Here is a 13,901-nt window from a genome sequence, read left to right on the forward strand (position 1 = left end):
CAGTTAGGATAACAGCATCCATACTAGGGACTGCCTCCACAGAATTACAGAGATGTAAAAATTAAACAAAAAAAACCCCTATAACGAAATGATCACACCCCTAATGACAGCTATACTAAAACTAAAATCTGTGTGTGGAGCAACACTTAAAAAAATAACTTGTCTACTAGGGATACTCTTCAAGTAAGCTGTATGTGTAAATTCAAAATGGATTAATTAAACTGCCCTAAACCCAGTTGGATGCTCTCATTAAGAATTAAAGTGGCCTTAATTCTGATTAATTTAATTCAATTCCAAAGCCTCATTCATAATTCATTTCCATAGTTAATTAAACTAAATCAAATTAAGGTCACTTTAGTTTACAATGGTGTCCACCCAGTGGTTTAAAGTGGTACGACTAGTTTACAACTGTGGTTAATTCAGATTAATTTCCTGAGGAAGCCCATGTAGACAAGTCTGAAGTGTGCACACTGAAGCTTTTGCCAGTTTTATTTCCTCATTTATTCCCCACTCCCAACACACAAGGAAGAAGAGAGAAGGTCTTAACATGGCTGCAAACAAGACTTTAGACAAGGCATCTCTCAACCAGGAAGGCCACAACCTTCGGGGGTAGGAGGTGAGTTACAAGTTTTTGAAAAGTTATATTGCAATCTACAGAAGGAAAATTTCACTTCCCCATTCCTGCCACATCCTGACCTTTTTCAACATCAAGCATTCTCTGATTAACCTCTTGAAAAATACAAATAAACTGTATAGGTTTAGCATGATTATTATAATTTTTTTACTCATTTATAATAAGTATGAGATGCTCAGGAAAACATTTGCCTTCAAAGGGGGTCACCAGCCAGAAGGCTGAGTAATGCTGCATTAGAACAAGTAAATCTGCATTAAAGGGAACACTGATCTACTAGATCTACTCTAGAAAAGCCTCAAACTTTTTTGCTTCCCAGATGCTTAAATGATCAAGTTCAAGGGACACAGAGAGAAAGGCACAAAAGCTACTGGGTCTCAGGGAGGAGAGTCAAGTCATTCCAATGCACTGCAATTGCTCTCCGAGAATCTGAAGAATGTGACCAGTAAAGGCGGGAGAGTGGCTGGGGGTGGGAACAGGAGAAAGGGGATGAAATCCAGTGGCAGGGGAACGAAGGCGGGGTTGAAGCTATAGAGCATTCTCCTTCCATGGAAGGAGCTCTGGTTCCTGGAATGTTTAGAACGAGGTCACAAAGATGACTGCACTACAGGAGAGAACAGTGCCCTGATTACGTGAACCAATTGTCTATTTCAATCTTAGGTGTAGGATAATCCACGTTCCAATGTTAGTTACCAAGACCTGGTACAGTGGTTCAGGCTCAATAGAGGGTGCTCTGCCCTTGGCTGCCCTTTGTCCCAATGCCCCAGCACAGCATTAAGTGGCGCAGCCATCTTGCAGAGAGATATACCATCTCAGAACTGGAAGGGACCTTGAAATGTCATTGAGTCCAGTCCTCTGCCTTCACAGCAGGACCAAGTATCATCCCTGATAGATTTGCCCCAGATCCCTAAATGGCCCCCTCAAGGATTGAATTCACAACCCTGGGTTTAGCAGGTCAATGTTCAAACCACTGAGCTTTCCCTCCCCCCAGAATCAGAGAAAGACAGGTGACTCTCCTCTCTGAATCAGGGCCCACCCCTAGACAGCATCTTAGGGCTAGCTGGCGCTGTGTTGCCACAGCTGCGGTCTTTGGGGAAGCCAATGAGCACAGACTACAGACAATTGTGCCCAGCCATGAACCAGGAGCTCATTAATATGGGGAGTGTACAAGTGTATAATGGTAGCACCAAGGAGCCCCAGTTACAGACACCATTGTGCCAGATGCTGCACAAATTCACACACACACACACACACACACACACACACACACACACACACACACACACAGAAAGTCCCCTAACCCAAAAGGGTTACAATCCCAAGGGCTATAGCGTGCCTCCTTTCCTACCCTAAGCCTCTGCACAGCATTATTGCTTGGCTGTTAACAGCTGGCCTGTCTCGCCCCAGAGGTGGCTGCATTTCAGAGATGGGATAATCTCCCATACCACAACAAAGGAACTACTTTTAGATTAAGAGAAGGGAGTGTCAGATTAAAACACCCTGATCTAAACCACCCCACTCCTGGGGCTAATTCTTGGGGGCAAACGGCCTCATCTGACCAACAGCCACCACGTCCCAAAGCCGCATCAAACTCACCTGCGCTATTGGCCTCCGACTCCACAATGTGGATCTCGGTGCAGTCGGCCAGCGAGTGCTCCAGGCACAGCTGCAGGAAGCGGGCTTGGGTGCGAGTGACACGCTTGAGGAGAGAGAGCAGAGCCACTGTCTGCTCACATTCATTCCAGCCTTTGAACCAGCCAGCCAGGATTCCCACCTGATCCCGGAACATCATGGTGGCAGGCGCGTCAAAGCAGCTCAGCAGTGACGCGCCTAAGGCTGGGGGAGGGAAGGGGGTCAGGGGAAAGGGGGGAGCACAGGAAACCCCCTCACATGGTTTCAGCTTTAAAGTCCTACAGTTTGGCCTGAAGGTGGAGGAGGGCACAATCTGGAATGCAAATCCTGCTGCCAATGAAGCTGAAATCAGATGAGGGAATGGTCAGTCTAGATCCTTTTGCAGAGCTCTCCTCTAAGCAGACTGCCTTGAAGATCCCTGCAAGGAAAGAGAAATATGAGATTGATTTAAAAAGTTTGGTCACCCTGGAGTACGGCCTGCATGGTTCTAACCAGGCCTCAGACCAAATGTTCCCTCTAATTTTTTCCATCCATATGCAGAATATTTTTGTGTGTACTGAGACGTGCAAATGTGAACCACCAATAGACACACAAAACTTAGCTGTGAGCACTCTGCTAATCAGCTGGGCAGCATCTGAATTTGAATCTTTCCTGAATGGCAGCACAAGTGCCCAGCTTACAGGGAGTACTGCTAAGGCCTCTCTTGCTTAACAGCAGCAGGTCGGTGGGACATGCCATAGTCTAAGCCCAGAAAGCCAACCTGTAGAACTCAATGCCACAGGAGAATCAACTATTCCATCTGGACAGCTTTATGACCAGCAATGTTGGTGCAAATCAGACCTCAGGTGGGAGCAACAAATTCACTTTTCTTCCCCTTTTTTCCATTCATGGTACTGTGCAATTCACAGATTCCAAGGCCAGAAGAAACTGTTACAATTACATAGGCCAAGTCTACACTGGCACTTCACAGTGCATTAACTTTCTAGCTCAGTGGGTATGAAAAAACACCCACCTCCCCCCAAGCACAGCAAGTTAACAGATCTGTAAAGCACCAGTGGGAACCAGGCTGCAATGCTGTTAGCTACTCTCCCTTGTGGAGGTGGTTTACATAGAGCTCTCCCAGCAACCGGATCATGATCATACTTTGTTTTAAATGCTGCTGCGGCTGCGCTTTAAACTGTTAAAAGTAGACAAGACCTAATCTGACCTTCAGGACAACATAGGCACGAAAGAACAGCCCCAAAGTGATTCCCTGAGCAGATCTTTCCCAGACTGAAGAACCCATTGTTAAATATCTATCTCCCTGTTACCCCTTTAGTTTAACAAAGAGAAAATGAACAGATGGAATTGGCTGGGTGAGGAAATGATTCACCTTAAGTATCAGACACTGGGCACTGATAGAGCCTGAATACCGGTCAAAGTAAAACAGCAGTGCAACAGGAATACACCAGACAGAATGGAAGAGCAACCAAGCAAGGCAGGATAGCAATACAAGGGCAGGGTACCTGATCAGAAAGCCCCAACCAATCAGTGCTGGGCTCTAGTGGCAGAAGAGCAGCACATTGTGGCTACAGTACCATAAATCCTCTGCTCCTCTCCCAACTGCAAGTTCATCTTTGATCATTTCACATGCAGCCAACCAACCCAAGCAGGTCCAACTCCCCCCAACCCCAGGGCTGCTCTAACAAGATGTGAAGCAAAATATGAAAGCAGCACTGAGACATGTAAGTAGATAGCAAGAGCCAGCTGATGATGATGGTTTGGGGCCAAAGTTTAGGCTTTTGGCCTCTCTCCCGCCCTCCTCAATGAGACACATACCTGGAAAGCCAAGGAGAGGGGATTTTTACTGTTAAAGGTCTTCTCTTGCACTTTTTGCTGCCCAAATAGCAGAACTAACTGCATTCAAGAGGTAAAATGGTCCAAGCTGAAGAACATACATTATAAACACACAGAGGGGCTGCAAAGTCAGACTGAGGGCTTATCCACACTACAAGTATATGTGCATCCACACCAGATTTTCTGGCGCAGCTACACTGGGTAGGGGCATGATTTTCCCCACACACCCTTAGCTAATGTAGCTATGCTGACAAAATTCTGCAGCAGATCAGGTCTTAAGGACTGTGTTTTCTTTCTGATAAGAGACATTCCCTTCTCAAAAAAAAAAAAAAAAAACCTAAGCATGGAAACTTCCCTTTTTAAGAATGTCAGGAATGTTGCATTCTGCTTTCCTGGAGGTCTCCTCTGAGGACTCAGGCATAACTTGTGAGACCTCTGCCTTTGGAGAGCCAGTGTTTGGTTTGCTTGGTTGGTTTCAGGCATTAAGCTAACTTAGGCATCACACAAGTACAGTTCTTATTTGGGGACCCACGAAGATACAGTAAGGGGCAGTTAGGATGTTAACATGGGATTCTGGAATTCAATATCTTGCTCTGGATGACCTCAGATGAGTCACTTAGCCTTTCTGGGTCTCTTCCACTGTAAGGATGTTAAATATTGAGTAATTTACTAGTCGAGTAGTCGATGGAATTTCCATCGATTACTCGACTAGTTGATAGGCACTTCTGCATTCCTCCTTTGAAATGTACAGGCTCTTGTACATTTCAAAGAAGGAATGCGGAACTCCACCTGCAGCCCAGGGCCAGCGGGAAGTCCTGCTGATTCCAGGTTACACACTGGTGCCAGCTTTGAAATGTACATGAGTCCCCACCAGGGGCTCTTGTGCATTTCAAAGCAGAAGCGCCCTCATGGAGCCTGAGGCCAGTGGGGGACTCAGAATCTCCCACCAACCTCGGGCTTCATGCTGCGCTGCTGATTTGAAATGCCACACAGAGCCACTCTCCAGCTGATCCTGGGCTCCACGCAAACACAGCAGTGTTTTAAAGGGGCAGTGCCGCACAGCTGATCCCAGGCTCGGCGTTTCAAAGCAGCACTGCACGGAGCTGACCCCGGGCTCCATGCAGTGTTGCAGCTTTGAAGTACCCGCACTCCCCCCTCCCTTTGCTGCCTCTATCTGACAGAGGCAGCGGGGGCGGGGGGATGACTAGTCAACTCGACTATTGAATAAGCATTTGCTTATCAGATAGTTGACTAGTGCTTAATATCCTTACTCTACTGCACATCTCAAAAGCATTGTCCTGCCTCTCAATGGAGTTGTGGAGATAAACAAATTCAAGACAGTAAGGTGCTTTGAATCTATGGCAGTGGTTTCTGTAGCCTACCCCTAATATTCCCAAAGGGGTCTGCAGCTCCTTTCAAAAGTTTTTATGTGTTCTTACGAACAGGAAAACCACTATTCTATGGTGATGTGGATAATTCAGGTACCTTGGAGGAGACCTTTCCAAAGCTATGTTTGACTTTTGTACTCAATTTACAGCAGATTCTGTTTTCTCCTCTTTACAGTCAGTTCCACTCTCTGGTTCTCATACACAGCAGAAGACTGCAATGTCAGGTGGTATGCATGGCAAGGGAAGATCTACATCTAATAAACCCTAAGTGAAACTTACAGTCGAGGCACATTTCTAATACACCACTGACTTACAATTAAGTCATTTCTGTCTGAAGATATTTTAGCTTATAATAAGGCAGCTAAGATCAGAACCACAAATGAGGGAAGGTGTGTTTTTGCCCTCAATTTCCTTGGAACATGGCTGTTTCCCCATTTTATTCTACCAACTCCTCCTATGCTGCCACACAGAAGATTGAAACACACGAAGGTAGAAAAATGCAACTGTAAAGCCTCAAAAAGGGAGCATTTTCAGGGCATGCCTTAGGACCCACAGATGCTTTTAACTTTTTTTTTTTTAAACCAACAAGATTTCAAGTTGCCCATGTCTCTGAAGATTCACCTGCTCCTGGCATGCAAGCATAATACAGTAAAAGCTCTGCCATTCATATGTTGGAAGAATGAGGGATGCTGGTTAGTTGATTAATATGGTTAACGGAGAGTTATTCTTTATCAACAGAATACCAATTTTCAAAGAATAAGAATACAATAAAATAAATCAAGTATAAAACAGCACACAGGTACTCACCAAGCCAGTAGTAGCACTGCACTGCAGAGTGGTTGGTTCCTTGAAGCACTTAGATGTATATAGTAAAATGTTCTTTACAGTAGGCTCTCATATAACACTACGTATCTCCAAGAGCAGCACATACACCCAGATCAATACAAATAATACACCAAACAAACACTACATGAGACTGAACAGAATTTAATCTTTTTTTGATACTTCAGAAAGCACTTCAGGCTCTTGCAGTGCCTCCAGGTCATCATTAACACCATTAATCATCATTATAGATGTCGAAGATGTAGAATTGGGCTGAATCTGTACTGATCCTATGACTAGTGCCCTGCAAATCCACGGATATCTGCTTTATATCTGTGGATATCTGCATCCGTGGCTCATTTTTGTAGATACAGATACAGGTTCACTTTTTTAAATCCAGAACTCTGCAGATATCTGTGGATATGTCCAGATCATTTTTGCAGCTGCAGATAACAATTTTGTATCCACACAGGGCTCTAACCGTAACCTATGACACACCCAAAAACTTTTTTTAAAAATAAATTCCTGATTTCAGCTTGCTTATTTGTCTTTGCCTCTTTTGCACAAAAGTAGAGTGCAGAATATGCAACTGCATAACATGCTGGGCAGTACACTAGTCCCAGTTACTAGACTGAAGATACATATTGGGAGGTACCAGAAATACCAGTTAATTGAGCTTTCTGGTTAAGTTAGGGCTGGATAACTGAGCTTTTACTGTAGTGAGGATCAACGCTGCACAAGAAAGGCACATAAGAGGAATAAGAGGGACAGCAGTAAAGGAGCAGAAAAAGAAACTGGATTTCAATGCCTATTCAGCAAACAATTAGAAACCCATTTTCTCTTACCACAAGACTCCTCATTAACTCTCTGGCCATTGGGACAGCCACACAACGTGGATTACTGGTGAAACCCTAAATTCCCTGCCCTTTTTTGCTTCAAGAGGGGATTAACTAATTGCGGAGAAAGAAATCTCCCTTTAGGAAGGGACTGAGGGGGTGCTCTCAAAGGCAGGGAAGAAACATGCTAGCTGCAGTAAAGGGGGGAGGGTCGCAGACATCAGCTCTGCGGCAGCAGTTCTGCAGATATAGCATTTCAGAACTGACAATGCTGAAGGCTGTGTAAGAAAAAGCTGTGGCTAAGTGAAAGGACAACAGGTGTTTCATATTCCAGCCACGTAACTGTCTCAGATTTTTTTTTTAAAAAGTCTTACGGTTGTGAAATTCTCATACAAGACATCTTGAACGCCTGAGCCACTGCGACCTCTGACTTTCCCGCATTGTTTGCACACCTCCATCTTCAGTTCGAAGCCATGGCTTTCTAAAGCTCAACAAAGCATTCAGCCAGCACCTTGCTCTATGTATGAAGGTTTATAGACTGTGTCTGCACCAAGAAAGGCATGTTTGCTGGCTCTGTCTGCAGTGGGATTAGCTCTGCCTCCATGGATTTAAAAAAAAAAAAAAAAAAAAAAAAAAAAAAAAAAAGGGAAAAGCAGAGATGCTTTCCCAGAGCCCAGGGGTAATGGACAGAGACCAGCTGTTAGAGAGACATGCCTGGTTTCCTGGCTGGGCGGCTGAAGTGGTCAGAGCATGCTTCATTTTGGCAAAGCAGTACGTACCACACAAAGAATGCAGCCTTTGGGAGCCATCCAAGGCTATTTGCAGCATCCCCTCTCTTTAATATGGACTACTGTACAATGCTGCCACCTTGAGTGGGCAGTAAGGCCTAGTGCTCAGAGCAAATGATTTGGAATTAGGACTCCCACACCTTAATCCTAGCTCTGCTACTGATCCCTTGTGTTCATTCGCAATTCTATGGTGCTTAGGGATGTCAATGTGTAGTTGACTACACGATTAACCGACAAACCTGGGCTTATCAATTAATCTTGTCAACTACATGCACTCCCCCCGCCCCCGCCCTGCTTGCTGCCTTTGTATCAGAGGCAGGACTGGATTAACATGTTAATTTTTTTTTAACGTGTTAATCGCAGGCGTTAGTGCTGTTTCAGTGCTTCAAAGGGGCAGTGTAAGCGGAGCCCCTTTGAAGCTCTGAAGTGGGGTTGTACAATGCACAGCCAGGGATCAGCTGGAGTCCCCAGCTGATTCCCGGCTCCTAATGCGCTGCCCCTTTAAAGCGCCAAAATGGCACTTCAAAGGGGCAGCACAAACAGAGGTGGGGATCAGCTGGAATGCCAAGCTGATCCCTGGTTCTGCATTGCAAAGCCCCTTTGAAATACTGATCCTACACTCCTAATGCACTGTCCCTTGGAAACACTGCTGTGGCACTTCCAAGGGGCAGCGCTGCATGGAGCCTGGGATCAGCTGGAGACTTGGGTTGCCAGGTGTCCGGTTTTCTACCGGACAGTCCGGTATTTACACCATCTGTCCGGTAGAAAAATTCAGAAAATATCGGACACATGCAATGTCCGGTATTTTCTGAATTTCCGGCTGGGTGTTCGACCAAAGCCTGGCAGGGGCGGGGGAGCGATTGGGAGGATGGGCACGATTGGTGCTGGGAGCCTGTGGTTGCGTGCAAAAGCCAGGTGGGGCGGGGACTGGGACTCCTAGGCCCACCCAGGTTCTGCTCGCAACTAAAGAGAGCGCCTGCCGGGGGCGCAGCCCCTTGGACTCTGGCTGCAGCCAGTGACTGCACACTCCCCCCCCCTCCTCCCGGTCTCCTCCCAGCCAGTGCCGCAGCCCTTGATCCACCCCCAGCTCTGCTTCCCGCCCCCCCACCTCCTGTCCCCCCCTTCCTCCCGGCTGCCCCCCCCCGCCAGCCTCCTTCCCCACTCAAGCGTGTCCAGTTTTTTGGCGGGGTCTACCTGGTAACCCTACTGGGGACTCCAGCTGATCCCGGGCTCCATGAAGCGCTGTCCTGTTGAAACACTGCCATAGCGCTTCAAAGAGCAGGTACACGCAATTAATCGTGATTAAATTTTTTAACCATGCGATTAATCACAGTTAAATTTTGTAATTGATGGACAGCCCTACTGCAAACCCCTTCTGACAAAAAAGTTTCTACAGACCCAGGAAGAGGGACTGAAACCTGCGCCCTGCTGCCCTGGGGACACAAAGTCCAAGGGCTAGAGCCCCAGGCAGGGGCGACACCACCCTTTCACTTCAGCTTTGGCTCTAGTGGGTGGAGTTTGGGTTTCAGCTTTGGCCATATGTTCCAGCAAGTCTAAGCCAGGTCTGGCAGTGACCCCATTAAAATGGGAGCTGTGACACACTGCTTGAAAACTGCTGCCCTAAAGATTGTGAGGCATTCAAATGTGTATACAAGATAGTCGCAGCCTGAGGAAGCTGACCAATAAACAGACGTTGAGATGGCGACCCTATAAAAGTAGCTACAAGCAGGTAAACCCTAACATCACAAGAGTGCAGTCCACTTCTTTAGAGGAGCACACCCTTTTCCTCTGGCGCTCAGCACCTACATACTGTGCCAATCTCTACAGCAAGCTAAAACAAAAGCAAGACGAGATCCACGTGTCTTGGATCTCCACAAAGGAATCTACTGACCCCATTAGTGTAGGACCTGAATGTCTCAATCCAATATATTTGTGTCCTGTGAGAACTCAATTTTATTTTTTCAGGACTTTGACAGATTACAGAGGTTTATTTTTAAGCATGCTCCCCCCATGTTTATCAATTTAAATTTTCACAGCTGTAGGTAATTGGGGAGTCAGACATTTAATTTCAGTACCTGCTGAGATCCAAAAAGCCAAAACTGGTAAAACACAAACTGTCAACACTAGATGTAAAAAACAGCCTCAAATCAACAAATACTACCTGATTCTACTGTTCATTCGTTTGTGACAAGCCTAATTCAAAAAAGTCTTGGTAGCTGAATTTTGATCCTAAGAAAAATGCTCCCTGCCAATTTTGATTGTCAGTGGAAATTTTCTTTCTGTGTTTCAGAATGCAGTGAAATCAATGTTTGCTGACACTTAATGATTAAAATGTAATCCCTCCAAGCCTGCCTATGAGGGAGCAAAGTGCTATCATGCATCACTGGGGGAACTGAGGCACAGAGGGGCTGGGTGACACAAAGTCACACAGGAGTCCATGGTATAAGTAGAACTTGAACTCCCAAGTCCTAGACTAATGTGCTAAATGGAAGCAGCATCTGGACCCTGCTGAATGAAGCATCCTTCATCCCGATGCTTTCTCCTCCGCCCATTTGGTCTGGGTGTGGATTCCTGTCAGGGAAAATGTTGCACCAACAGAGGAGCCCAAGTTACAATGTGTTGCTGGCTGTCCCTGTGCATTGCTGTCCATCTACACTAGCCATGGGGACTCAGTGAAGGGAGAAGCAGCAATTTTTAAATCATGCTGCAGTCAAATCCTTCTGAAAAGGGGCGTGTGAGAGAGAAAAGAGCCAATGGGAAACTGCTATCTGGGTCTCTCTTAACTGGATGCTATCATTAGAGCCAAACTAAGAATGCTCCCAGAGGTAAAGAGACAGGAGCAATCTGCTGGAGCAGCAATGCAGCCCTGTAATTAATTACACCTTAGACGGGAATGCTGGCCACCAGCAGCCTCAGCTACAGAAGGGACTCTGCCTTCCATGCAGCTGAGCAGACTTAAGTGGAGCACATATCACATCCCCACTAGAGGAAGCCAGTGGTTTGAATTTCTACACCCCCAAAGGTGCTTTACCAATAGGCCATCCTGGGAGGTGCCAACCCCCAGTAATTCCAGCTGCATCACAGCTGGTGAAAGGAAACTCAGACTCAATGACCCATCCGCAACAGCCTCTCCCTGCTGAGGCTGCTTCTAAGGGAGCCCCCCTAGGTAGTTCCAGAGGACTCTGGGATTTGGACATGTCCCATTGAGAATTAGGCTGGCAACAGGTTTGGGGCTGCCCTGCCCTAGATCAGAACCAGAGATCTGGAGACCTAAGACTTGCACTCATGTCTCGAGTTATCTAATCACTAAGTCTGACCCTCAAAGAATGACCCCGTGCAAGCTTCCCTGCTGGCAACCATAACGCTTCTTAGTTTCCAGGCTGGCACGGAGAAGAGGGAGAAATGTCATACCAGCTTCTGTTATCCCAAGTCTGAAGGACTTATCTATGAGCTGGCAACTCCTGCCATTGACTGATGTAACCACCATCTGGAAATCCATTCTACATGCCACACTCCACCCCCTGCTTTAAGAAGTGACCATTACACCACCTAACTCTTCAGCTATAGACCACAAAGCATTTTACAAAGCAGTGTACCTCCATTTCCCCCACAAAGTGGGGAAACGGAGGCTCGGCGGGAAGTGACTTTCACAGGTCACCCTGCAGGGGACAGAACCCAGCTCTCAGGTCCCATTAAAGTGTCCTACCCACCAAGTCACAATGCCTCTCTGAAATGAATGTGATGGGTCTCAGAACAGAATTTAACAGGGGGCATGCCACAAATGCCACCACAAGAGACAGCAACCAATGCTTCAGATAGATGAGGTCTGAATGGACCATGGAGGCTTGTTCCCCTAAAGTTGGTCATTCCACAGTAAAGCTAAGACACGAGTGGGAGGGGGGTGGCATATAAGGGGAAGCTCCCGCTAGCTATACCAGGACCATACCTGCTCCAAAGATAAACAGAGGATTCAGTCTCCAAAGGATGTTAGTGGTTTGTAAGTCCAATCCCTCTGCCTATATGGCCTCCATCACCATGGCATCTGAACACCTCACAATGGACTCATCCTCCCTAACCATGTGAGCTAAGGCAGGGCTAGTATGTCCATTTTACAGATGAGGAAAGTCAGGCTAAGGAGGCTAAGTGACTTATTGCCAGGAACAAATTACATGCTTGTCCAATAACCACCAGGCCATCCTCCCTCTTCAACAATGCTAAAATTCACTACAGTCCTCCTGCCCCTCACGAACCAAGGCAAATCCTGGAGATTCAGCTACAGGCATGATTTAGCCCCGATAGGCTACTTGGGCCACAGCATGCTTTTCTACCACTTAATGCTTCAGAAGAGCCTCTGTGTTTGCCTCATTCAGAAAAGACTGAACTCCGAGAAACCAGCCCTCTTATCTTCCTCGGCCTTCTGGCCCATGTCACCCTTCCCTCTCTGCATCCCTCCAAAGGCTCCCCTCCATTCAATCAACTTTAAAACTTGATGTCCTTGCCTTGAAGACCCTACACAACTGCATTCCAGCCTACGCCTCCAACGGGGCATACCAGCGCATACTGCCAAGCTATCTAACTCTATAACAGCATCCAGGGCTAGCTACAGGCTTTCTTGTGCTTTCTTTTGAAGAAGGGGACATCATCCACTCTGCCCACCTCGCACCAGCAGTTTTAATGCCTCGTGTGTCTGCTCTCACCCTGTCCACTGCTGCTTTCCCCATGTTCAACACACCATCTGGACATCTTGCTCCTTCAGGGTAGCTGTGAGCAATGCGATCTATCACCAGCAGGATGGCAGCTAGGGTTCCCAACACTTCCACAAGATCTCTTTGGAGCCAGGAGTATCTTAATTTCAGACAATATGGTGATACTGCTAAACAGAGAGATTTCTTAGCCTAGATATGAGGGAGGTTCTCTCTGTAAGCAAAAGCGGTTTGGCACAAATCAAAAAAAGCATCCTCTCAGAAGGCTTTTCAAGTCCTCAAAGAGAGGGTGAGAATTTTCCCCAGCCCCCAGCATCTTGGCACATCACAGGAGATGATGGAAGAGCTCTCTCCGAATCACACATTAGTTCATCCCTAGGGTTTATTCCTCAGCATTTTGTCCAGACTGATTTCCAGAGGAACAAGCCTTGGGACATCTACCACTCCAAGATGTCTTCTCACTGATTTTGCCCACCTGGCTGTAAAGGGCAGACAAGTTCTCCCACCAACCCCTGTGACAATTGATAGAGAGGATTCTAAGTAGCACAGTGCTAAGAACCATGGGGTACAACAGCCCCACCATCTCCCAAAAGTCCTAGCACCTTGTACAAGCAAGGATAGCGCCAATGTGGACAAAGTGTGGCAGCTTTCAAACTAGGCCAAATCAAGGGGTCGAATTGTGCAGTGAAGACAAATACAAAGAGATCGCCCCTGCCCTGAAGCATTTCCCCTTTGCTGAATTATCAGCCCATGCACACACAGGCCACAATTCTTGTCTCTTGTTAGGTTCCCCCCTACACCCAACCCTTGGTTGCAGCATATTTCATCTTCCTTTCTAAAAGCAATGTCCCTGGTCTCCAAAACACTTTTGAAACCCAACTTTGAAGGGCAGTCCATCTCACTGACAGGGTTGATACGGATGCAGTCCGAGGGCTGGAATGGAATTTGCTCTTCAGAACTTAATCCAGTTGGGTTCGACAAACAGGTCAAATTGGCGCACTTATGAAAACAATGAAACAGCTTCCTCTCTCAATCATTGCTGCTGGTTCTCTCAGAAACTTGGAATAGCTGACGGGGATGGATTATGTGATGATTACTTATTCTGTTCATTCCCTCTGAACAGGGAATGAACAGAATAAGTAATTGGCTACTGGATAGACAGGATACTGGGCTAGATGGACCTTTGTTCTGACCCAGTGTAGCTGTTCTTATGTTCTCTATAGCTGCCCCCGTCGTCATAACAGGGGCTCCTCATGATCATCTAT

The 13,901-nt window shown here is 46.6% G+C and overlaps 1 protein-coding gene across 3 annotated transcripts in view; it reads right to left on the minus strand.

Annotated features, from left to right (window-relative positions):
- The window catches only part of SAMD4B (sterile alpha motif domain containing 4B), a 37,041-nt gene that overhangs the window by 17,076 nt on the left and 6,064 nt on the right, over window positions 1-13,901 (minus strand). For 2 of the 3 annotated variants that reach the window (XM_075917227.2, XM_075917229.2), the window contains exon 2: window positions 2,228-2,681. In XM_075917227.2, the coding sequence (XP_075773342.1) occupies window positions 2,228-2,423 (196 nt within the window). In that variant the 5' untranslated portion in view covers window positions 2,424-2,681. Of the gene's footprint in view, window positions 1-2,227; window positions 2,682-11,879; window positions 13,877-13,901 lie in introns of those variants that run through there. The other variant, XM_075917228.2, reaches the window with a different exon arrangement.

The sequence above is a fragment of the Pelodiscus sinensis genome, chromosome 18, assembly GCF_052426305.1.
Source record: "Pelodiscus sinensis isolate ZL-2025 chromosome 18, ASM5242630v1, whole genome shotgun sequence".
NCBI lineage: Eukaryota > Metazoa > Chordata > Testudines > Trionychidae > Pelodiscus > Pelodiscus sinensis.